Here is a 27,258-nt window from a genome sequence, read left to right on the forward strand (position 1 = left end):
AGCGTGAAATCCTTGCATACGTATATGCACGCATGTAAAACATTTCTTATACGTACGTACAAATGAAAAATATAGTCTTGCTGTATTCTGTGGGTAATAATTCTTTTCTTATACTTCCCATTTTCTCTCCTAAGGGACTTATAGTACTATAACAGAACGAAGCGAGTGTAATTTTACTTGTCTTCTGACCAACAATATATAAAGCTAAGCCATACCCCTATACGCACATTTCACGATTTAGGGCCTTTACGTGACCGAGCGAATTTATTACTTTTGATTTATTTTTTTCCAGTCTAGTCCAATCGTTTTTAACCTGTCCGTTCAAATGTTACATCGATTTATCTTTCCCTAACATAAACTGCTTTTCCTAAATTATGGATGGAATATTTATTTACTCAATTTTCAGAAACATTTAGTCATTAGCATTAAATGTATTTCTGTTACGAGAATTATTCGCAATCAGTCAAAAATGACGCCATTATTAACGGGAAAATTTCAAGGAACTTTGTGAAAAGAAAGCTCGTGAAATAAATTGTTGTTCAGCTTTAAAAAAAGTATTTTACATTTAATCTGCAAAGCGGTAATTCGGCACAAAATAAAAGGGTCAAATTTCTTCAGGTAATTATTTGTGCTTCTCTTTTTCCATCAATTTAGAATGCTGCGTGGGTGAAAGCGCAAATCGACAGCAGAGATTGTCAATAAGCGTCTTATTCACGAAAGCCTATTATCTAGAGTTATCTTCAATTTTACCTGTTTTACGGGATTACTTTCTAATCAAGTGCTGTTCAGTTTTCCAGTTTTTTTGCACTATATAGCTTATCTTTTTTTTGCTGAGCAAAATTTTGCGTTTTTTATAAATAAAATTATATTTGATCTGATTTGTTCTCATGTGAATAAATATTGAGGGCAAGTTTTTCTAAGTCTTTTTTACTTAATGTTGTTTTTCGCTTTTTCGTCAATAGATTCATATATGCGCGCAGAATTCATGCGTCTGACTTTTTTCAAGTCTTATTTTGCTGCCAGACACCCCTCTCTTGGATACTATTAAATGATCAAAACTAGACCTAATTGCTTTCTAGATTTTTTTCTATGATATTTTTCCAAAATTTATTATTTCAGTATGAATCATACTCGTGATATAGTTACTTAGGAGAATTAAGGTTTTAAATTTTATAACGAAGCAAGGGTTCCAATAGCTGTTTGGTATCTTGTGAAAAAAATTATAAAGCAGATCTCTTTGAACAATGAACAGTAAGAACAGTACCCGGGTTGAAGTTTCTTTGATTTCATACAAGGATCATATATGATTTCATACTGTCCACACTTGATTTCTTAGTACGATCCTTTTATGAAACCAAAGAAATCATATATGATCCTTGCATGATTACCAAGAAATCATATATGATCCTAGTACGAATACCAAGAATCATACATCTATTTTTCGAAAATCTTTAACCATTTAAGTTTTTTTTATTCGGTGGGGCATCACCTATATGATACCCCGGCATCACATTGTGATCCGCCAAAAGACCCTAACGTTCAATATCAATTGCAAGTTGTGCACAAAATAAAGGAGTAAGTCCAAACAAATAACAAAATTTTTGACATACTCTGAAGCCAGTTTATACATATAAATGCTCATTTATAAAAAAAATTAATCAAGAAAAAAATTGGATATCACGTCAAATTCGTTTTCTGAAAACGTTTAAACCACAAAGTTACTCTTTTAGTGCACACAAAGAATCAAATGTGGATTGCAAATGCGACATAATAATTTAATTAGTCCTCTGACTACATTATACGAGAATTTGTGGCACCAGTCAATGTATTATGTGTCATGTATGACCTTGTATGAAATCCGAGAAATTTTTTCAACTTCAACGGAAAATCAAAATTATACAGTTTTTAGTCTTTGAATTTTTTTTTATGATCCTTGTATGATTTCTAGGAAATCATATATGGTCCTTGTATGACTACCAAGAATTCATACAAATCATACATGACCTAGTATGAATACTAAGAATCATATATGACATAGTACAAAATCAAAGAATGTTGTATGATCGTTGACCCGGGTAGTAAAATTTGTTTTGGTTCAATTCAAAATTCGTTGATCTATGCGACAACAGATAACAGTATTTGATTTGAGCATTATACCTTTTTTTAACGACTTGGGCACGTTTTTTGAGAATTTTGGTCGACAAATTATTAACACCAATTAAATCGACTTCACTTTTTAGTTATTGATTAAGTTAAATTAAAAAAATGAGGATTGTATAAAAACAGAGGCGAATTAGATCAAGTTTTTCAGCAGACAACTAGTCCAGTAAAAAAACTCCTCTCCTTTAATTCAAGCGCTCTCAGCGTCAAAAACTTCTCCAATTTCCCCTTTTTCGACAAAGCACATCAACAAAGCAGTTTGCTTGCGCTAATTTTTGCATTTTTTGCTTAAAGTTCTAAAAAATCTAATCAGGAAGAGTTTACGTTGGGATCAAACCTCTGATGCAAACTATTGCTTTAATTTAGCCAATTAAAATTTAAAATTTATATAAGCAAAACAGTTTTTATTGTTGCCCAATTAATATTAAGGGATATTGGTTTTAATATACTCCCACGTTATTAAGTAAACTTCATGATAAGCATTGCGACCGATCTGTTGTTTCATCATTTGAGTTGATACCGGCTGACATCTACAAAAAAAGTTTTAAATAACAACAAGCACAATACCTAAGATTACTTTTACTCAATCAGGTGGGAATATATTGAAACCAAACTTGAGTGTTGATTCCTTTGAAAATAATTTGATAACAAAAAAATGCTTTTTTGTACTAATATTTTCATTTTCTTCTCAAGGCGTCAGTTAAAAATATTTTTTATCATCTTTCATGTTAACTGTACTTTTCAGCTATCGCTATAAAACTTAATGCAGCAAAAAAATATTCCACTGGCATTAAAAAACATTTTTACTGATCGATAGGGCAACTGGCTGAACTTGAAATTTGCGAAAATAATAGTTTCATTGCTAAGTTTTTACCAACTTGGGTGGAGAAATTAAAAATCCAATCTCAGAAAAGCTCTCTTATTTCTCTGAAAAAAGAATCAAAATGTTCAATTGAAAAATGCGTTTAAAATTTTGTCTCCATCATAAAGGTAGTGCCAAAGTAAGCGAATAGTTTGGCTTCATTATAAGAGAGACTTTCAATTGGTTCACATGGTTCCGTTTTGCGGATTAGAGGATTCTTGAAGACCAAAGGGAAGCCAAATTTGGGAATTTCTCAAAAAACTCACGGTTCAACTATGATAATGAAAATCACTAATGGTCATCATAGGTTAGGCGTTTCTGGTAATATTTGAATTCAAGGTCTTTAGCAACAAAATTGTTATTCCGTATTGCAAGTTCTATATTATAAATGCACTCTCGAGGAAGGTTAAAATAACAAATACAGATGATATTATCAAACACCAAATAATCACCACTCGGGTGTATTTACGACAATCGGAATTATAGGTTGTAAAATATCTAAACTGGGTTTGAAAAAACCCATGTTCCTACAAAACAATAAAGACAAGGAAAAAAGTTGTTGTTGCACTTGAAAAATAAAAAAAATTATCACAATTTCTGTAAAGAACGATAAAAATGCTGGCTTTGAAAAAAATAATTTGAAGAAAAGCGATGCACAAATAATAGAAATCATAGAGAGTTTTTTCTGACATATATGTTCCAGCTAATTTTTGTACTTCATCATTATTTGCACGAATCTGTTGATACAATGAAAGCAGGACAAATATTGTTATCTCGATTAACATACCTTTTTTAAAGAAAAAACCATGCCAAAGCATTCCTGGGGACAATCTTTAAATGAAAAAAGATTTGACCTTCTCTACAGATGTTACAGACAGAGACGAAGAGCTTGCACGTTGTGCCACTCGCAAATATTTAAACAAAAAATAAAAAATATTATCTATGAAGACCGATTGAAAAAGAACTTTGTGGTGATTATATCGACATTCATATCGTGTCGACAAGATTAGTGAATAAACTGGAACCAACATTTGTGCAACTTTTTTCGATACCATTGCAGCTCAGATCTACCTGTTGGCTTACACTCACCACGAAAAAGACAATTAAATATACTGAAACTTGAAAGATTTTCGTGAGACCATTTTACAAAGAATCGATGCTTTTTTGGCATTTACGGAACTAAGATATATTACTACAAAATTTGATGTCAATGAGAAAAATAGCTATCACATTTCTTTCTTTTTCATATTTTCACTTCTTTCATGGTTTCAGTCGTTGATCAAGCCATTCAAGGTCATGCCCGGGGCCATATGACCTTGCAGCACAACCGACTAAAAGACAAAAAATTGTCTGCTTGCTGCACTGCCAACCTGTCTCCAATTTGTGAGCAGAAAAACCTGATACCAGAAACAAATTCTCAACCTAGAGATGTGTATTTACCTTGTTGGTCTGCTGAACAGCCTGCAGCTCTGGATAAAACCATTAAGTCTTCAGTGTTGAACCCATTGAAAAAAAAATCGATAATAAAAAATGATTTTTTTGTACTAATATTTACATTTTTAACCAAGGCTTCGGTTAAAAATTTTTTTAATTGTTTTTTTTAATATAACTGTACTTTTCAGCTATTGCTATAAATTTATTGCAGCAAAAAGATTCCACCGGTATCAACAAATTGTTTTACTGATCGAAAGGTCAACTCGTTGAACTTACAAATTCAAAAAAAATGGTTTGATTGCTAAATTTATATCAACTTGCGTGGAGAAACTAAAGATCTAATCTCAGAAATTCTCTCTTATCTGTCTAAAAAAATCAAAACTTTCAATTGAGAAATGGGTTAAAAGTTTTGTCTCCCAGCATAAAACTAGTCCCAAAATTAGCGAGTAATTTTGCTTCATTATAGGGATACTTCCAATCGGTTCCAATGTTTCCTTTCTGCGGATTAAAGATTTATTGAGAACCAAAGGGAAGCCAACTTTTGTAAATTTCTCAAACAATCTCTGGCTTCAACTATGATAATGAAAATCACTAAAGGTTATCATAGATTAGGCGTTTCTGGTATTATACGAATTCAAGGTCTTTAGCAGCAATATTGTTCTTCCGTATTGTAAGTTCTATAATATAATTGCACTCTCAATAAAAGTGAAATAACAAAAAGACTAAATTTAAAATGACGATGATAAATTAAGTTGTAAATTGAAACAGGTGTTATTATCAAACACAAAATAATCACAACTCGGGTATATTTACTACAATCCGAATTATAGGTTGCATAAAATCTAATCTGGGGTTGATATAAACCCATGTTCCTAAAACACAATAAAAACGAGGAAAAGTTGTTCTTGCAATTGAATAATGAAAAATTTTTATCACAATTTCTGTACAAAACGATAAAGATGCTGGTTTTTAAAAAAATTAAAAAGCAATGAAAAAATAATACAAATTATAGATTATTTTTGACATATATGGTCCAGCTGATTATTGCATTTTATCAGTATTTGCACAAATCTGTTGATATAATGACAGCAGGTCAAATTTTGTCCTTTAAAATGAAATACGTTTTTTTAAGAAAAAACCATGCCAAAGCCTTCTTGGGGAGAATCTTTAAATAAAAACACAACTGACATTCTGTACAAAAGTTACAGACAGAGACGAAGAGCTTGCACGTTTTGCCACTTGCGAACATGTAAAGAAAAGAAAAAAAAATTTTTCTATGAAGAGGTTTTTAAATAAAAATTTGTGGTGATGATATCGACCTTCATATCGTGTCGACAAGATTAGTGAATAAATTGAAACCAGCATTTTTGCACATTTTTTACGACTGGAGCTCAGATCTGCCTCTTGGCTTACACTCCTCACAAAAATGACAATTAAAATACCGAAAATCTAACAATTTTCATGAGACCATTTTACAGCAAATCGATGCTCTTTTGGCATTTACGGAACTAAGATTTATTGATACAAAAATTGATATCCATAGCTATCACGATTCACTCTTTTTCATAGTTTCGCTTCTTTCATAGTTTCAGTCGTTGATGAAGCCATTTAAGGTCATGGCTGGGGCGATATGATTTTGCGGCACGACCGGCTAAAGGACAAAATGTTGTCCGCGTGCAGCGGTGCCAATCTGTCGTCAGTTTGTGAGCAGAAAAGCGTGATACCAGAAACAAATTTTCCACCTAGTGATGTGTATTTAACTTGCTGATCTGCTGAACAGCCTGCAGCTCTAGATGTAACGATTACGTCACCACTGCAACCCAGTATATTTTCTATTGCGGTGAGGTCTAGTTTTGCCCCGAGAGCTGTTGATGAAAGGAAGTTTGAACAATTTTTCCAACAAAATGCCAACATAGGTGTTCATTTCATTCACGAGGCTTTTGAATCAGTAAGTGTTTTCACTGAATTGGAGAGAAAGACATTGACGCGAATAGCTCTACTCACTGACAACAGAAGTTGGCACCCAGATTGTTTGTCAGTTGCCTTCAGCAGGCTTGCTCAATCGGTTTCAGGCACACCAAAGCGAGGAAATCAATAATGCTGATAGCAAAATTTTAGACCCGTGTGCGAGTAGCAGGAGCTGGGTACGATATGCCAAAGGCGACATAAGTACCTCGATCTTTTACCGCCCGACAAGAAAGGGTACTGCCCAAAATTCATAATAGCTTGACCTATAAGTGGGACATCTATAGAAGATGAATAGATTGAGCGATGATGTCGAAGAAATATTGCTCAAAATTTGAGGCTGATCCACTATGTCACACAATGGGAGGGGACTTAATAAAAAAGATTTGAACAAATTGCCTGAGGAAACGAAAATGACGGGAGCAATTGTAGAAATTTAAAAAAGAGGGGGACGGTAAACTCAATTAATAGACTGTTAATTCGAAATAGAATCAAGCCAGCAATAATCTAAGTATTTTACAGTTTTTGCAATGCAGAAAATAACACAAAATACAAAATTGTTTCATATTCGTTTGTTTTTTTTTTTAATTTTAAAAAAGAACCAAAAAAGTTGTGGATGAAAACAAAAAAAAACATAAACAATACGGAGTTGAACAGCTCAAAATCCACGATGTTTATTAAAAGCTGATGGATTTTGCGTAAAATTCAAAGCTAATCAACTAAATGCTGGGTTTATTAATGAAATTCAGGTCTAAACTAGTTGCGTTTGTGAAAAATTGAGGCCAATGATTGTCAGAAATTGCTATATCTGACCACAAAATTTAAGGCTAAATGTATGGCTTAAATAAATATATCCTCGAAAAATGAGCAAAAATGTGTTAAACACTCATAAAGACCTACATATGTATACAAAATATTTTTTTGAATTGAGTTAGAAGTGGAAAAAACACTGAATACAGCTGCAAATGACTTGTTTTTGTGCAATAAATTGTGCCGACTCAAAAACGCTAAGTTAGCTTATCCAACAACTGATGAGATCTACCATTTGACGGCTCTCTCACGATATTACTCATAGATTTTCTATGCGTTTTCTATTAGTTAGCCCTAATTGATCGGTTAAAAAGATACCCGTTAAGTATAATTTCCTCCACCTTTTCGCTCAATAGGCCGAACATGGGGAAGAAGATTAAAAAATGCGGAATTGACGTCAGAGAGCAATGATTAATAAATATATGATCTTAACAGAAGTATTACAAAGTTTTGTTTGAGAAAGAAACGCCGCCATCTCCCGAAGCGTCAATTATTTTGATCTTTTTAATCAAAAATTAAAACTACGGAATTATGATATCTGACGCTCTTAACAAATACAAATAAGAACGCAATCATTTTAGCTCAATGCTGTATTTCTTCAACACTAAAATAAGGCTCTAAAAAAGTCTTTTGACAAAGAAACACATATTAAAGACACAAACAAAACTTTTTAAAAAATTACAAACATATTATTTGGAATTTATAGAATTTATAGAATGTGGCTAATTTGTAATTTTATATTGGTTCTCGCCATTTAAGAACAAGGTCAGACGTATACCTCGGCCTGGAAACATAATTTTATGCTTCATTTTTTTTTCTGTTTCTGTTCGTAGGTCTACTCTCGTTAATAAATTTTATTAAATGGAGCAATATCCATTTTTTCCGTTCTTGATTTAAAGTTATACCTGAATACGTACTGAATATGTATTTCCCCCAAACTTTCGAATTATTTGCAGTTAATATAGTCAAATTTCGAACTTCAGATGCGACCTCACAGGACGAAAAATTAGTCTCCTCGACTCTAGAATTAATTTCCAATATTTTTGCTGTTTCTTTTTACTGGCTGAGACAAGAGTAATTTGGGCGCCATTAAATTTTCCAACGAAGACTGACAAGGCAAGGAATAATATTTTGTCTTGGAACAGGTAGAACACGTATACTATTTTTCAGGAAAACATATTTCCGGGAAATTTCCTTCTTCGGCGCGATAATATATCTATAACAGGTTATTTCTGCTGGTAAATAGTTGTAGGTTTGCGTTTAGTAAGTTATAATATTATTCCCTTGTGATTCATAACTGATTGAAGATTATTCACACGTCTATAAATTACTGGTTATATTCCCTGAAGGCCTGGAATTATTTCACGCTTGAATTGTTTGCTTCAAAATTCCCGCGTTCTTTAAATCCCCTTCTAAATTTAAGCTGGAATCTATCCCGTAAACTTCTGGAAAAATGAAAATTAAATTTGCCTGGGAATTAGTTTTTCTTGGAACTGATTTCGATTTTAACTCTGAAATTACTGCTCGGTAAATACCATAAAATACATCGAAAACAGTTGTTCAAACTTTTTTATCGCATTTTATTCTTATTTGACTGGAAAACTCCACCGGTCGAGCATGTTAGTAATTACAATTTGGTTATATAGCCATCTTTTGCTTTTTTTCATCAAAAAATTTTCCGAATTTTGCGAAAAATTACCAAAAATGATTGCACGCATAATTCGATCAGACAAGCGTGTGGGGGTAAACGTGAAATAAATACACGTGAACCATAAATGAAATGCAGATGAGCGGAGAAATAATTCTGAAAAACCCGGGGACATTTTGAGGAAGGGCGGAAATTAACAGTATTATTTATGGCGGTTACCCCGATACGAATGTTGCTGATAGAAAATACTTTGATTCAACTTAAATATTACCACCCATCTTAATTTGTCTTCAAAGAATTTTTGATGGTAGCTTTAGATGAATTTTACGTTTAGAAAAAAGAATTGTTCTCCCCCCCCCCACCCCCCAGTGTTTTTATGACCCGCACTTGCAAATTATGTGTTGTTATTTAGCACGTCACCATTTCAAAAACAGCTCGTGCGTCTGAAAGGGGCAATATTTATACGCCCACTGAAAAGATGTGGGGTGAGGGTGGGGCTGGGGAATAGAACTTATCCGAATTTCACGCTAAATTACGTTGAAAAGAAACAAAACGATTGAAATTTTGATAATATTTTACAACGGCATGAAAAAAAACGAAAGCCATTTTTGAATTAAATCGAATTCTTTCCGTTTTCGCAGTATTTCAACCTTTCGAAATGAAGAGTGTTCTTAGAGACTTCAAGTGTTTTCTCTGCCCGTATTTGTTTCTTTTTCTTTTTCAATTTATTTGATTGCTTTTCTCAGGTGTTGACTTTTAATAGAATACGGGTAGAAAACCAGGGAAACAGGGAAAACTTTTCAATTCACGTGCGTTACAGATCTTACCTTTTCTCTTAATTTTACCCACAAGAAATTTAATTAAAGGTTCTTTTATGCTTTGGATGTTGCCAAGTCATTGCCTGTGAAAAATTGGGTAAATTTCTTTTTTTTCAGCAAAAAGTGGAAATTTATGGAGCTTGCCAGACCGTTTGTAAACAAAGTACATGTAATTATGTCAAAATTTTGGTATTTTTCGAGATAACTGTCATTATATCGATTTTGTTTCATCTTTCTGTTACAAGTCTGGATAAAAAATAGTGCTGAAGACTCATCACTGAGCGAATCTTTTCAAACAATTGAATGATAGAATTCAGGGAAATCAAGTTTTTGAATTAGCATCAAGAAATTTTTACTATTGGCCAGATTCTGACAACCATATCCAAATTATGTAATGATGAGAGCTTAGCCGCCAAAACTTTTACAGAATTTGCCAAATTTAGCTGTAGCTGAGATGCTTCATTACAAGGTCTTGAGTAAATTTTCGAGATTATATTATTGTGGCGCTTTAATTTCAACAAAATATAAGGACATCATTTTCACTGTCTTGTATTAGAAGAGTTCAAATATAAAAAAAGAGTCAAGAGCAAGCTCTTCCGCAGATCTGATAAAAACGAAAAAACTCAGAGACCATTTAAGTAAAACTTGCATTCCAATTGGCTAATGTTAGTTTCTGTCGGAAGTGTGATAATGTAAATTTCTACTATTCGTTTTGAAAACAGCTGAGAAAATTATTAATTCTCATTTAGTGCGCATTGTTGAATGTTTTCAACGTTTTGTTCAAAACTTTACTCAACGCTCGCCAAATGTTTACCCAAAAATTTTCAAGTATCCATTCACAGAAAAAGATTTGTTCACCACTAATTACTACTGATTGAAACTCGCCCTTGGAAAACAAATCTCATTGTATTTTGTCGCTTTTTTGCTTTTTGGGTGGACAACTCTTAGTAGTGACACAAGGATTTTATAGGATATCAAAGATAACATAAAGTTTTTAGTGATAAGATTTTTTGTATCACTTGAAAGAAATCATTCCTGATTTTTATATGAAGTCAAAAGAATCGTGAAATTTCCTTGTGACAGTTCATGTGGGAGATGCATTTGAGAAGGCCTCATAGAGTAAAATATGTTGGTATCAGCCAGCAAATGAAGTCTACAAAATCATTTACGATCTCTCTATGACTTCTAGTATATCATATATAAACTGTTGACTGTTTTTTGATTTAAATGTTTTTTGAATTTAAATAAGAAAGCACTATTGTGTTTCTTTATTTTACAAAAAAGAATGAAAAGAAACATTGCTAAAAAGAGAAAGTATTATCAATTTTGCAAATACAAGGAACATATGGTAATTTTTTCTCTTTTTCTGAGTATTTTTTTCCGTTCTTCATTGGTAAAATAAGGAAACAGAAGGGTGACTTCTTATTTAAATTTCAACTTCTGAAATTATTCAACAGTCACAATAACGGAAGTTCACTACCCTAAACAAGTTTCAAATGTTTCCCCCACCCTATTTTTTTACGGTCACCCCACGAGACCAAGTAACCTAATTTGAGGTCGCCTCTCCACGTGAACAAACGTGACAATATTGCTTAATTAACTTCAAAGGGGAGCCACGTTTATTTTCCCACTTCCTTCCCTTCTCTGATCACTCCTAAGTGCAAATTGACTTCCCACCTCAATTCCCAAGAGGAATCATTCATAAATCAGCTTCCAAAATTATAAACTCAGTTATAAACTCGATAATCATGCTTAAACTAAGATATAAAAATTGTGATTTATGAAATTTTAATGTGCTTTTGGAGAAAGTTGGCGTGAAAGTTATTTCTATTGATAATTTAGGGAATTTGAACTTTTACGGTTCGTTTTGAGTCATTGAATTCCGCTAATAGAGTAATATTTTTACAACTTTAATCATAATGATTGATAAAACTCAGTTCTTAAAATTTCCTTAAATTACGGTTTTTAAAATAATATTTTTGCGCTTTGCAGATTTTTAAAATAGCAAATTATATAATAATTTGAGTTTTTGTTCAGATGGCATAAGCTGAATTTGTTCATTTATTTTTCATTCTTTACACAGCCTTTACTTACAACGTCTTATTACTCAGCCCGTGTTTATTTCCTTTTCGAACTTTAAACTGCCATTTTTCAGCAAATTAAACTAAGTTTTACCAGAAATGAAAACGCATTAAATTCTGCTTTAAACAGTTATTTCCTAATCCGTTTTTCCAATATTCTACCTTTATTTAGATTTGAGTACTATCGTTCTTATTGGAGATCTCGAAGTTTATTTATTCAACGAATCGATCCATGAAATTTTAAATTAAATTTAGCACTTAGAGAAAGAGGGGCTGTAAAAATGATAGAGTCAATATTAGCTAAACTGGGCACTCTGGGCTCAGGACTGGACAGCGATTATGCAGACAGACTCAACTTCAGATACACTTCACTTGGGCTAATCACACTTGGGGTGCTTGTCACAACACGACAGTTTGTGGGTATGTCTTCTCTTCATGTCTATAAACTATTGACAGTATTTCGAAAAATTACAAATAGTTTATTCTAAGCTGTATGGAACACTATAACCTATATCTCTGCAAGATGCCGTTCCACATTTTTCACAGTGATTTATTTGACAGTTATGTTCGTCAAAAGGTTGTACTGGTTTTTTGGACTATGGTTAAACTTCTCTTTAATTGGATGCAAATCGCTGAGTTTTTTGCAGGACAATTTTTTCGCGAGTTGTGAAGTGGTACGTGAGATTACATAACACTCTGAATTAACCCTCTGAGAATACACCATTATTCATTCGTGTGATTGTTGAAGTTTTTTTCTGTTTGGCAACAGCCAAATCCGGTGTTTGCGCTGAAATTGTTCGCCGGAGCTCTATTTCTAAAGTTAGAGCTAACCGAGAATTTATTTGAAAGCCTAATTGGCCAAACAGCCACCTAAAAGGTTTGAGTTTCACTTTTTGATAGAACGCAAAAGAAAATTTATTGAATGTTATTGAATTTATCGCATTGAATGTTTTATCGTATATTGCTCGGCACGTTTTGTTCAGCATCTTTTTTGTTACAAAAGGAAAGTTTTATGATAAGTTAGTGATTCCCAAGATTCCATGCAAATCATAAAATTGCTCATTGTATTTTGTTGACCTGTTAATGCTAATGATTAGTTTCTGCGTCCAATCTGATCTACCGCTTTTTACAATTCAATTTCTGTAGCCAAAAATGTAACGTGGAAGTCATGATGATGTTGTAAAAAAGAAATAAAGTTCTTCCTTAAAGATAACTTTAGAAACATAATATACGCCAACAATTGTAATTGAATATTTAAGAAATTTAACCAGAGCCAAGCTTTATCAGCTAATTTTTTTTTAAATTGTCATTCAACCAAAATTATCATGCTCACTAAAAATTATCGAGTAGACAGTAAAACAAAGAGGCTCGGTAATGTGCGTACGCACATAATGTTCCGACCCCACTCATCCACATTCTTGACTTAGTTGGCTACCAAATCATGAAGAGATAGAAAACTTTCAAAGACTTACACATCATTCAATAAACAACCAATGAAAACGATAACGCCACGCTAGAGGGCACATAAATGTTGTCGATAATAGGAATCCTAGAAAAGACAAAAATAAAAATCAAACAAAAAACATTATTAACGACCAAAATTATAATAAATTCTAATAAAATATAATAACCAAATCTATAATAAAAAAACATAATGAAATCAAAATTGCATCAGATAAATACCAAAACAATATAACCTATAACTAATTAGGAAAAAATTGGGACTGATCCCCGATGCGACTGGTTAACAGGTCGACAAAAAAGAGCAAATAGGTGCGAAGTTGAATAAACTTTGGGAATAACAATGGGATTAACGATTTTTGTTATAATTCAAAGAAACCAAAAATCCCTTTAAATGTACAAATGAATAGAAAGCCAATATTTTATGAAATCTCGTAAAAACAGTTGTAACAAAGCAGGGAAAGAAGTAATTGAAGCTAAAGTTGTTATAGCTCACTGGAAACGGGTTGTGACCCGTGTTTACAGAGACTGAGCTACAAATCGACCGAAAAACTATTTAAAAAAGACGAAGCTCAAAATCCAAAATTTATATTTGCAAACATTTTTTTTTCAAAATTCACAACAGACTTAGGATTACAACAAAAAGCTATGGATAAGTGTTCAACACCTAAGGAAGCCAATTAATAATGAGTTTGAGTCACGAGCCCACAAAAAAAAACAAGTTCATAAAGAAGCCAAACTTGAAACAATTTTACGACATGACACTGTTCAAGGCACTGTAATTACAAGATGTTACTTGCAGGAACTGTAAATCATCAATTTCATTTCATCTCAAGATCAACGAGTCTTCCTTATAAAAAGACTACTAACACATGATAACAAAAAAAATGAAAAACTGAACAGTATAGAAATCTCGAAAACTTTTTTGAAAATAAACGGTCAAAGCAATCAGTCACAACATATAACCCAGCTTGACAAAAGGTTTGAATCAGCAAACTTAGTTGAGAATTTTAATGAGTGAGGTTGAATTACATGGTGAAGAAAAAAAGCAAAAAGGAGACAGATGAAAAAAAAACTTTTTTTTATATTTTAATTTAGTAGTCATTGAAACAAACATCTATAAACTGAAATTTTTAATTAGATTGAATTATTCCTCTTGCGGATGCAATTAAGATCTATCGTTATTGATTATATGGCGTAAAACAACGAAAAGAAAGGTAAACATAGGCAAATAAGGAAAAACCCACAGTTTCGCGAGATAACTGTGTCTCAGCCAAAATGCAAAAAAATAACAGATATAGATACGGTTTCTTCCAACGTTCTGAATTTTTCCTAAATTGACTTCCTTTAATTGGACATGTCAATAATGTGATATTTTGACAAGGAAAGAAAATGATCTCATAAAATATGGAATTATGGCAAAAAACAAAAGAGAAATTGAGAACGCTTAGTACCAAAATAAAGAAACGATTAGTTGAATATAAAATCGTTACCGAAATTAGTTTAAAACTACCAGGAAGTCAGTTTATGTCTTTTGTTACTGAGATTGCGCCCAAAGCTGAGACAAGTAAGAAAAAATAGTGGCAAAGTTCAAAAATTCACCGACATTTTCTCAAAAAAAATATTATTTATAGTCGTAACAGATATTAGATAACAACTGAAAAAATTCTCTAGATTTTTTCATACTTCTTATAGTTAACTGGGTCTTTGATTGAGGACACTAAGTCATCGAATTACAAAAATAATGGCAAATGAAAACAAAACGCAAGAAATTCATAAAATTTTTATGAAAACAATTGGTCTGAGCTATAAAAACCATGAGCTTAATTCTGGAACCATAATAATATAATCTCGTTAGGTCTCGTTTTTTGTAAACAAGATCTATTGTTAATTGAGCCCTGATTTTGGAATTATCGTCATAATTTAATAAGAAAACGTTTACGCAACAAAAATTTTTTGAAAAAGAGATCGCGCCCCAAAAGAATCTAAAAAATTTCTATCAAAAAGATCCATGGTGAGATCAGGATGGGCCGAGATATTACTGAGCGTCTAACAAAACTCTTAATGTTGAAATGGTTGCAAAATAGATCAATTGTATAATATATTTTTTATTTTGTCAAAAATAAATAAGGTATTTTGTATAATTATCGACCTTAAATTTGCAAAAGATTGGCAACATGATAGTTCCAAAAGACCCTTGAAAGCAGCGGGATTACAACTAGCTCAACTTTGAAAAATTTAGCTTAAATGCTAGCCAAAAAAAACTCGGATCGAACAATTAAGTAACCCTATTCTATCAAAACATATAAAATTTATAACAATAAAGTTAACAATTTTGACATATTTTAGCAAAATTGACAAAAATTGGTCAAAATTATCGAAAATTTGGTCAAAAATTTGAATAAAAACAGCTGAATTACGTCACAAATTATTCGCAAAACTTTAAATCTCAATAACTCCCTATAAAAACTAAAATTGAAAAAATCTTTTCAATTCCATATTCTACGCTGGACGGGCTTTCTAATGATACCACTCACAACTCTCCGAATATTATATCGATCGGCCAATATTGTCTAAACAAAAAAACCCATTTGAGTATATAGTTCCTCCCCCTCGGAGAGGGGTCGGAACAAAAAAGTAGGCCCATAATCAACTAAAAATTTAATAAAATTTTTGTATTAACCTTTGTATACACAGTGAGTAACGACTCGTCCAAATCCTTTAGGTTATACAAAGTTTAATCATTGTAGACATGTGTTACTTGTCTATGCAAATTTTTGTAAAAATTTTTTTTGTATTTTTTTTTTCATTGTAGCTTCCCATCTTAGTGGTCGGATAATCTCTTGCCACCAAATAAAAGTCGTTTGAGCCACCAAATAGTTTAAGAGTCCTTTCAGCAACCAAAATTTCTTTCCACCAAATAATTTATGATACGAATTTGCTTCCAAAACAAATCTCAATACAACCCTTGTGAACAACGCTTACCTTAAGTTCAATTGCCGGTTTTTGAAGCATATAAGCGAGAAAACGTAAGCAGAGTTCACAAAAACAAAGAAAATATTAAAAAACGTTCAGAAAGTTGTCGTTAGATTTCACGTTCTCAACGTATGTACTTTTTGAAGGTTGAAAAAATTACATTCCACGCGCATCATCACTAAAATCTGGCCTTAAAAAATTGAAATTAACGCTTTGTGTAATTAAAATCCATGATTTTAATATTTACAGCTTTTATGAGGGAGATTTCTGAAATTATATTCTAATCTAATTCGAATTTAATTTCAATTTAAGAGATTAGATCCGCATCAACTACAAATTATTTTATGTTATTAGATTAAACTTTGTCTATTTATTTTGCCCGTACCTATCACTAAGTGTGAATCAGCTCTGAATCAGCAGCAAAAACATTATGATTTTTTTCATGACCCTTACTATGATCATGTCACATTTGAGAATTCGCAGTCTGCGTTTTGGGGTGATTCATTCGAGCATGACTTTTTTGTTATGAACTCCTTCTGAAGTGTTAGGGCAAGTGGCTAATTTTATCCAGAGCATAGCTAACTAGCGTCTGAATTTTATCTTAGCACGATTATAACTAGCGTGGGCGGCTCGATAATTACCACTCACTCACTCACTCTTTCATTCTCTCTTCTATGTCGATGTGCGAGTTAGTTGCGGTGTAGTTAGTAGAAGTATAGCTAGTCAAAGTCAAATTTGCAACGAGGGCTGTATTCACAGCCTCTGCCAAAGCTCTCGTCGTTAAGTGTAGCTAATAGAAGCTCGTGAGGGTATCGCCACTTTAAAATACTCATGCATGAGATCGAGTTATTCGAAATTTTCAAAATATGCTATGTACAGTCTGTCAGTTCTTTGTATGTTCAGTCTGATGTGAAACATTCTGTGCAGTATTGACCAATAATGTAAATGAGGCTGCAAAGAAGAAGGACAGATTGGGATGTGTCCTAATCGTCTCTGGGCAGACTGGCAAAAGTATTTATACTGCTTTTTGTCTGGTACAGTAATGGTTACACTTGATTTTGAATGGTACAGCAATGAAACTCACTGCGACCAAAGTACGGGTGTCCAATTTACATTTTTCTTCAACGTGAACTACGCTTACATTGTGAATTTTTTTACACAAAATTATTAAGAGTACTTCACGACCCCCGTAGGGCAGCAAAAATCGCTTAGGGTGAAACGACTCACATCGCAGCCCCCCACCCCCTCCATCCATGTAAATATACTATAATGCGAGGGCTAAAATTTGATGAGGGGCTATATTGGGAAAGTTTGTTCACAAGGGCAAATCATTGAGATTTTTTTTTTACAGGAGAGGCCATAGTATGTTGGTCTCCCAATAACTTCAATGGGCAGTGGATCAAGTACAGTGATGCCTACTGCTGGGTGACAAACACATTCTACGCTCCTCTAGATTCCCATCACAACCCAAAGATAGACAAGTATGACCACGTGGAGCTGCAGTACTACCAGTGGGTCCCTATCATTCTATTCCTTCAGGTTCGATTCTTGACCTGTTCACTATTTTCCCATTACTATTTTCCCGAAAAGTTGAGTATCCATGCTCAATTTTGTTTTGCTTTTTCACGACCCATGTTTTGAGGTTAGAGATGTAAGCGTGATTGGAAACAAGTGACATTAGGGTAATTCAGTTCAATTTTGCTTTACCAGGGATACAATATCTACCGAAACGAAAAAAAAGCTGAAAAAGTTTTAAGCTAAATACATGCTTGTTTCCACAAAAGTCAAAATTTGTTGAAATTTGTCTTTTCTGACATCATGGCCACGTAATGCTCACTTTGAATGACAAAGATTATTTTTCGGATACACTTTGAATGACAAAGAGTATCCGAAAAACACTTTTGTTTCAAATGATTTCGTGAAGCCATCCGCCCATTTCCTAGCATTATTTGTCTTGTCTCGTGTCAATCCAGTTTTCGACCTCGACTTCTGAAGAAACATCAAAAACTGATTGGTTTGCAAATACTCGTAAATGCAACAACTTTTTTGAAAACTTTTGTAAAATTACAAAATCAGATTTGCATTTAATTGTAAAAAGAAACAAAAAAATTGATGACATCCACGGTTCAGGTCATTTGATTGTAGCGTAGTCGCTCAAAAAGTCTTCAACCACTCCAAAACTGTCACCCACTCCAACGCTCACCTTCAGCATCAACTGAATTTGCTCAGCTTTCCAACAAATTTTTCAGTTAGAGGAAATTATATTTAAAAGGAAAACTACATATTCTGACAGTAGAGACTGAATGGTGATGAGGTTTTAAAACCCAATTAAAAGGCATAACTGGTAGCAATACTAAACGCTACAATTTTCACCCAAAAATGTTCCCAAAATTATTAAAAGGTGATGGCAGAAATTTGTACCATTGGTAGGTTTTGAAGTAAACTCATTGACACATTTATTGAATCAAAATGTAGTGCCCCATTTAATGGGAGAGCAATAGGCGGTGAATATGTTAGATTTCTTTCGCTTTTTAATGTTGTTGTGGTTTCAACTCATCTTTAAAAGACTGGTTCTTTGTCTAATACTTCAACATTTCAGGTTAAAGCAATAAAGCATTAAGTTTTCCATCTTTTTGAGAAAATGTGGGAATCACGAAGATAAAAGCAGAAACTGAAGAAATTTCCATTCTCTAATGCGACAAAGAATTATTGAGTTAAATATAAGAAGAATTTTTTTTGCTATAGATCCAGTTTTTTTTAACATTATCGTCCCACCAAAAAAGTAGATTTCTAGCTTAGGTTCGATTCTTGACCTGTTCACTGGTTCGATTCTTGACCTGTTCACTATTTTCCCATTACTATTTTCCCGAAAAGTTGAGTATCCATGCTCAATTTTGTTTTGCTTTTTCACGACCCATGTTTTGAGGTTAGAGATGTAAGCGTGATTGGAAACAAGTGACATTAGGGTAATTCAGTTCAATTTTGCTTTACCAGGGATACAATATCTACCGAAACGAAAAAAAAGCTGAAAAAGTTTTAAGCTAAATACATGCTTGTTTCCACAAAAGTCAAAATTTGTTGAAATTTGTCTTTTCTGACATCATGGCCACGTAATGCTCACTTTGAATGACAAAGATTATTTTTCGGATACACTTTGAATGACAAAGAGTATCCGAAAAACACTTTTGTTTCAAATGATTTCGTGAAGCCATCCGCCCATTTCCTAGCATTATTTGTCTTGTCTCGTGTCAATCCAGGTTTCGACCTCGACTTCTGAAGAAACATCAAAAACTGATTGGTTTGCAAATACTCGTAAATGCAACAACTTTTTTGAAAACTTTTGTAAAATTACAAAATCAGATTTGCATTTAATTGTAAAAAGAAACAAAAAAATTGATGACATCCACGGTTCAGGTCATTTGATTGTAGCGTAGTCGCTCAAAAAGTCTTCAACCACTCCAAAACTGTCACCCACTCCAACGCTCACCTTCAGCATCAACTGAATTTGCTCAGCTTTCCAACAAATTTTTCAGTTAGAGGAAATTATATTTAAAAGGAAAACTACATATTCTGACAGTAGAGACTGAATGGTGATGAGGTTTTAAAACCCAATTAAAAGGCATAACTGGAAGCAATACTAAACGCTACAATTTTCACCCAAAAATGTTCCCAAAATTATTAAAAGGTGATGGCAGGAATTTGTACCATTGGTAGGTTTTGAAGTAAACTCATTGACACATTTATTGAATCAAAATGTAGTGCCCCATTTAATGGGAGAGCAATAGGCGGTGAATATGTTAGATTTCTTTCGCTTTTTAATGTTGTTGTGGTTTCAACTCATCTTTAAAAGACTGGTTCTTTGTCTAATACTTCAACATTTCAGGTTAAAGCAATAAAGCATTAAGTTTTCCATCTTTTTGAGAAAATGTGGGAATCACGAAGATAAAAGCAGAAACTGAAGAAATTTCCATTCTCTAATGCGACAAAGAATTATTGAGTTAAATATAAGAAGAATTTTTTTTGCTATAGATCCAGTTTTTTTTTAACATTATCGTCCCACCAAAAAAGTAGATTTCTAGCTTAGGTTTGTACAAAAGCCTAGCTGTATTAAAAATAGACTGTAAAATAAGCTGAAAAATAAGCTGGAACAGTTGCCTTATCCGTTCTATGTCTGCTTTTGTTTCAATCAAAGTTAACATATAAACATTTATATGGCTGTTTTTTATCTGGTCTCATTATCTAGTTATTCAGTATTTATTACGATACTGTATAACTAGAAAAATTGATATCAGGAAAAAAACTGCCAGTATGTCAAAATACCTAAAATTTGAACGATATTTTACACTGTTGTCACAAGCGCAAGAACGTTTATTCAGCAAAAGAATACCTAGGTGAGATAATTTAAAGTGTAACATAGTATATTTGCCATGTTATAAATGTAAGGTTAGATACTTTGGTGGTGCCTCACGCCCAAAAGAATGCTTCATTGACACATACTCTGAAACTATCACAAATGAACATGGGATCAAATGATATGCTGAACCACAACAAAACATGCTCGTAATTCCGACTCTTAGTTTGTGATCGGAAAATCTAGAGAAATTTCGAAAGAAATCAACTTGGTCTTGAAGAACAAAATATATGGATATATTGTATATTTTCTCATACTGTAAATAGCCATGTAAAGAGAAAAAAATTGACAACAAAACTGCCGACACAAAATTTGCTTTCAGCTAACGCGTCTCCTTTGTATGTTTGCCCAATAACTATATGCTACACATATAATTTTTTGTGAAAATTGCTGGCTAACCAAACTTCAGCTTATGTAGTGAATTTTTTTCTGCTGACTTAAGAATCAAATTTACTGAACGCTCCAACTGACTAATATAAATAGCTAGAGAGCAAATTAGATATGGTTTTTGTACATAACAAAATATCAAGAAACCGATATACAAAAGGTGTAAAGCTTAAGATAAATTTTTTGATGGCGACTTAATCAAGTAATTCATTTTTTTTGAGTGAGGTAGGTCCATTCAAAACACTTGTATATATTTGCTAAATCTTAGGGATGACAGAAATTTCTTTTTATTTTTGAGTAGAGCTAATTTGCAGTTAATAGTCATGTAACCAAACAATTTTGACAAATAATTTATTTTTGTATAAGCGCAAGAATTATAAATTTTTGGATGAGAGTTGAATAATATAATTCATTTTTTTTAGTGAGGAAAATAATATTTAGCATTTGTAATTGGTAAATCTTTTCCACGAGAATTTTGATAAAGACTCATCAACGTGTCTTCAGCTTTTAAATTCCACGGAAATAATTGGTTGGAAACAACTGTTTCATTGGCGAGAAAAATGTGAATATTTCGAAAATATTTGAGCTATTTTGCGGCAAATTTGGCAAAATTCTGTAAACCTCCGAAACCAATTAATGTCAAAACTGATGTATCTAAAATAGTTTTTCAAACTATGCAAAAATTATCCCAGTAGAGATATGGAAAGGATTCAGCAATCTGAAAAGTCTTTTGATTCTCTATAAGAGCCATTTTGTAAGTTATTGCAGTACTATACATAGTTGTTCAAATTTGTGTGAATTCCTCAAAAATGTAGAAATGAGAACAACAGAAGCATGGAAGAGCCGAAAAGACTAAACCGAGAAAATAAAAATAACCAAAAAAATAAGCCAAATGCGACCCGGGTCGAGGTTTGGCGGTGAATTTTCGTAAGACATGCGGTGAAATGCGGTTAGAAAAAATATTATCACCGCGTATTTTTCACATCTTTTTGCGGTGAATGGCGGTGAATTATTTATTCTCACTGCGTTCTCAGTATTCTTACAATAAAGAAGTTTCCTTCCACGGATTCGAACCTCTTACCTCTTGCATGACCTCAAATTCTTATTCCTCTTCGCCAAATGTCACTTAATTCTATCATATTTCTTGTGGATTTAAATCAGATTGAGTAAACGTTGGAAAGCAAATGAGGTGAATTTTCGTAAGAAATGCGGTCAATTTGGCGGTGAATTTTTGTAAGAAATGCGGTTAAAAGCGGCGAAATGTTTTTTTTTACTGCATTCACCGTAATCACCGCATTTCTTACAAAAATTCACCTAAAAACCTCGATCCGGGAAACATAAAAACTAAATCCTAAAAAAACATGAATTTTAAACAACTCTTCAACAGACTTAGTATGAGGAATAAAATAGCTGATAGTCTTGAAAAAAATCCCAACTAACTTTAGATTTTCGATATTATTTATTGCAGCTGAGAAATGCGTATTATTTTTCCGGCGTGAGTATGAGAAAGTTGTAGCGCTAAATCGGTGGGTTCACAGAGCTAAACGTTAACTTCATTCAGTCATTGAACTATTTGTCCACAATATATTCCTTAATTTTTAGGCATTATTCTTCATGCTGCCTCACATTCTATGGCGCTCAATCTACTTATACGCTGGCTTTGACTTCGAACAAGTGACACAACATGCCAGCAGTTTCCAAGTGCAAATTGACGAGATGGCCTGGTCAACTTTGATCACGCGGTTGTCCAGACACATCGACAGGTATCTAGGTTAGACAAACTGGTTTAACGCATACTGGCAGACTTTGGCCCATATTTTATTTCTTTTTTCTACGACGAAATCAAAAGTTTGAAAACATCCCTTTCACTTAATTTTACTTTTGTTTTATTGAATAAAACGGCAGATAATTCACGTCAATTTAGTTTCGTAGCTTTTGGACAGAAATATGTGTTCTTTAAACGCTATTTTATACCTGAAAATACTAATCTATTTTTGATTTTAAAGATTATGTAAATTAAGTTATGTAATAAATAATTTTTGTATGTAGCGGTTATACATTTAAATAGATCGTTTGAAAGATAATAACGTGAAGATCGTTCAAAAAATGAAAAACCTCCGAAGCGATCCAATTCATACAACTAATTATTTTCATAAAAAATTGAAATCGGATATAATTTTGCCTCATTTTTTTTTACTTTTCAGAGCTTCAGAAGTCAGCAGGCGACACGTGGTGTAGCAAACTGCGTTCAATTCTCAGCGGAAGGTGCATTGTCTCAATTAGCCGACATTATGGAAATTTTCTAACTTACACGTACCCTGCTGTCAAGGCCTTGTTCATTCTCAACATCGTGGGTCAGATGTTTGTGTTGTCATTATGGTTGGGTAAGTTTCTAAATAGGTCGCGTGATTTTGAAAAAAAAATCTAAAAAACTGTGCTCTCGCATGTACGATGGTTGAACACATTAAAAAAATCTTAGTAACCATAAGTCATGATTCTCAGTAATCATACTAAATCGTTTATAAATTTGTGGAATCTTGATCATTCAGACATATTAAGATCAAAAATGGTTTCTCAGTAAACAAAAAAAAGATCATAAAAAATTTAGCAGAAACAGGGAAATTGTCAAAACACTTTTTTGCGCCTAAATAATTAAAAAATGACTTTCATTTCTTAGTTGCCGTGTATGGAAAATTTTTATGCAAAAATATCACTACAGCCTGTATAACAAAGTCAAGTAGTTCAGAAACTTCTTTGTCTCAGAAACGAGGGGAAGTTGTTTTAAAAATAATTTATTGAGAAAAATTTATTGTCTCTGTTGTACGTCTGATCAATCCCACGTCTATAAATGCGTAATATGCGAAATGTAGTTTTTGTTACTTAATGCGAAACATAGTCGTGTACCGGTATCCGCAGCAACTAAAAATTAAAAAAAATGAAGAGAAAAAAAATGAATTTCGTTTTTAATCATTGGGTTGGTTTTTCAGATTTTGATCGAAAATAACTCTTACGTAATATAGTGGAAAGCAGCAAAAGTGCAACAAATTTTTACAGAACTTTTGCTTTCACCATTTCGTGTCTTTCACAAATAATCTCTCAACCCCCCCCCCCCCCCCCCCCCCAAAAAAAAAAAAACCAGAAAAAGATTACCATCTTGGGTCAAATATTGCTGATAGAATAAGAATTCGATTTTAAAAAAAAATTGAAATAGTTGAAGAGAAATTAACATTTAGGGGACACCTTATTCAGTTTTCTCATGCGTTTGAGAATTTTGTTGACTGCGGTCGTTTAGGAATTAGCAATTTCTTATTTTTCCTATATTTTAAATAGACAATAATCTAGTGGATACGTGGATAGTAAACTAGCAAAATCTAAAAATTGAACTTTCAGTGACTTCGCCAATGTTTACCCTTATGTGACCTTTTCAGGGGAAGGCTACCGCTGGTATGGATTCGACATAATGTTCAGCATGATAATGGAGGGAAAGCGACTTAGTGACGTCACCACTCTTTTCCCAAGGGTCACGTGGTGCAGGGTACAAGAGAGGGGAAAGGAAAGCATCCTGACACACAACATGAATTGTGTTCTGCCTGTCAACTTGTTCAACGAAATGGTCTTCCTGGTCAGTCAAATTAATCATTCTTATCGTTTTTTCGTTCAATCATATTTTTCTGTCTGTGAACAGTTTCAAAGTTTTCATCTATGGCCGCATCAATTCTAAAAAATTGTCAATTTCATGGTTTGATTTTAGGCATTTTTTTACCACTCAGCTGCCTAGTTGTTGCCTGTTATCTTTTATTTCTCATCTATTATCTCTAGACAAAAATTATCTGGAATTTTTTAATTACATATTTTAATCTCGGTATCGTAATTTGCAATTAACATCTCTTTCATATCATAATTCTAACTCAGATATTAAGCAAGATAAAAATTATTTCATGTCTGTGTCATAATCTGGCGTAAATTACAAAAAAAGTAAATCCGTCTGTTTACACTGGTGCATGCGTCTAAAAAGACAAGATTATGCGACTATAAATTTTTTGTACTCAGTTTATCTCCACTGTTGCACCTAATACGAAAGTCTCTCGTAGTTGCTCAACTCAGGCAAATGTGGTAGCTGTTCATCAGTTGCAGTCGCACTAATTTGATGCAGTCGCTTTTTCTTGATTGACTTAAACATGTGTGGGTAATTTAGGTTGTGTGGTTCTGGTTGGCGTTTGTGTTTGTTGTAACGAGTATCAATCTCACAAGATGGTTTCTCAACTGTAGCTACATGGGCGACGAATATGTCAGAAAACATCTCAAATTCGCCAACAAATTACAGGTCACCACGTCATCTTCATGTCCACTGATATTTAATGGCCATAGCGACAAAAATATGAGTTCTCCGTTAAAAATTAAATTAACCAAAGTATAAAAACTGAAAAAAAAGTATAAACCGGCCTTGCCCACTTTCGATTATCATCAATCCCGGTAGAAAGTGTTTTCTGTAACTAATGAATTGTTTTGAAGTACTCAGGATAACTTGCTATATTTTGATAAAAGAAATATGAGTACTTTTTCTGCAATCCCTACATGGAGGGTGGTGGCAGAGCAAATCAGCGCTGAATGAGTCAAAAGACATTCTGTTTTTTAGGATGCCCAGTACTCTGTTCATTTCACAATTTACACTGGCCAGTCTGACTTTTGAGCAAAATTTACTTCAAGAAAAACAATATGTTCAGCTTAACTACCGCCAACAAAGTTTGCTTTATATGCGATTCGAACTTCCGCGTGGGTACTTGTAACATTTAATTCGAGTAGAAAGTCGTAACCACTAAGCTAAATGGGCTTTGTTGTAATTGCCTACGAACTAGCTCAAGTATGAATTGTGTGTATAGTACTATAATAATTACCAGTTATATTTCAAAAAACACAAAGTTCTTTTGATTTCCATTGACCATTTTTATGATGAAACGCTCGAGAACCATTGAAGTCTCCCGGGTCAAAGTTTTTTTGGTGAATTTTTTTGTGTTTAACTTCTTATTCCACTGCGCCAACTGTCACTTACTTCAATGTGATTTTTTGAGACTTTAAGTAAACGTTGGAAAACAAAAGCGGTAAAATTTTGCAAGAAATGCTGTGAATTTAGCGGTGAATTTTTGTAAGAAATGCAGTGAAATGCGGTGGTTTTTTTTCCACTGCATTCAACGCATTTGTTTTCCAACGTTTACTTAAAGTCAAAAGAAATATCATTGAAGTAAGTGACAATTTGCGCAGTGTAATAGGAAGTTGTATGCATGTAGGAGGTAAGAGGTTCAAACCCGTGTATAGAAGCAGAAGCGTCTTTTCTGTAAGAATACCGATAACGCGGTGAAAAAAAAAATTAATTCACCGCGATTCACCGCATTCACCGGAAAAAAGAGGTAAGAAATACGCGGTGAATTTTTTTTCACTGCATTCACCGCGTTTCTTACATTAATTTGCCACAAAGGTCGATGCGGTGAATTTTTGTAAGAAATGCGGTGAATTTTGTAAGAAATGCGGTGAAATGTAGTGAAATACATTTTTCACCGCCACCGCAATCAACGCATTTCTTAGACATATTCACCACTCTCACTGCATTTCTTACAAAAGTTCACCAAGGATATTAAACCTCGACCCAGGATATCATAAGTTGGATTTAGATAAAACTCAAAAATATTTGGAATTTCAAATTGCTGGTTTTTGTGTTTAGACACCAGAAGACAAGAAACTACTGAAAAGATTTCTGCACGGCTATCTAAAACAAGATGGAGTTTTCATTATTCGAATGCTGAGCAGAAATACAACCTCTATTTTCATCTCGGATCTGCTTTCGGAAATGTTCGAGCTCCACCGAATCAAAATAACAGAGCAAAGAAAACAACAAAGACTGGAGAGGGCCAGAATCGAGGCCGGAATTCCCACCCCCGCGCCCGCTCCGCCCACTGCACCAAATACGATTGACAGCTACCATAGCGAGGAGAATTTACTGTTCCAACCCGAACCCCCCAACAATTCTCACGCGCCTGTATTACCCCCCAGAAATATAACTGCCGCTATTGTGAATGATTCCAAACCACCGCCTTTGTATCAGAGATTTGCTACTAATTTAGACGTGACTTCTACTCGGAGTTGCGAAGATATTTGCGACAAGAAAAAATGATCAACTTAATTTCATAAGTTTTGCTCCGCATGACGAAAATTGGCTTTCGGAATTGTTGGAATTGCCATACCGAAGAAAA

At 33.4% G+C, this 27,258-nt stretch overlaps 1 protein-coding gene across 11 annotated transcripts; it reads left to right on the forward strand.

Moving 5' to 3' along the window:
- Nucleotides 1–27,258, forward strand: LOC142350584 (innexin unc-9-like). Of its 11 annotated transcripts, none has more exons than XM_075402460.1 (8): nucleotides 1–618; nucleotides 11,735–12,198; nucleotides 17,567–17,754; nucleotides 22,616–22,784; nucleotides 23,218–23,397; nucleotides 24,442–24,635; nucleotides 25,209–25,337; nucleotides 26,730–27,258. In XM_075402460.1, the coding sequence occupies exons 2-8, from the start codon at nucleotides 12,060–12,062 to the stop codon at nucleotides 27,177–27,179; spliced, it is 1,449 nt and encodes a 482-aa protein (XP_075258575.1). In that variant the 5' UTR covers nucleotides 1–618; nucleotides 11,735–12,059; the 3' UTR covers nucleotides 27,180–27,258. The 11 variants fall into 11 exon arrangements, with proteins under 11 accessions (XP_075258575.1, XP_075258577.1, XP_075258576.1 ...); XM_075402462.1 differs by having other exon boundaries at nucleotides 1–580; XM_075402461.1 differs by having other exon boundaries at nucleotides 1–554; nucleotides 11,690–12,198.

Source organism: Convolutriloba macropyga, chromosome 12 (genome assembly GCF_964194025.1).
Source record: "Convolutriloba macropyga chromosome 12, txConMacr16.3, whole genome shotgun sequence".
In the NCBI taxonomy this organism is placed as follows: domain Eukaryota; kingdom Metazoa; phylum Xenacoelomorpha; order Acoela; family Convolutidae; genus Convolutriloba; species Convolutriloba macropyga.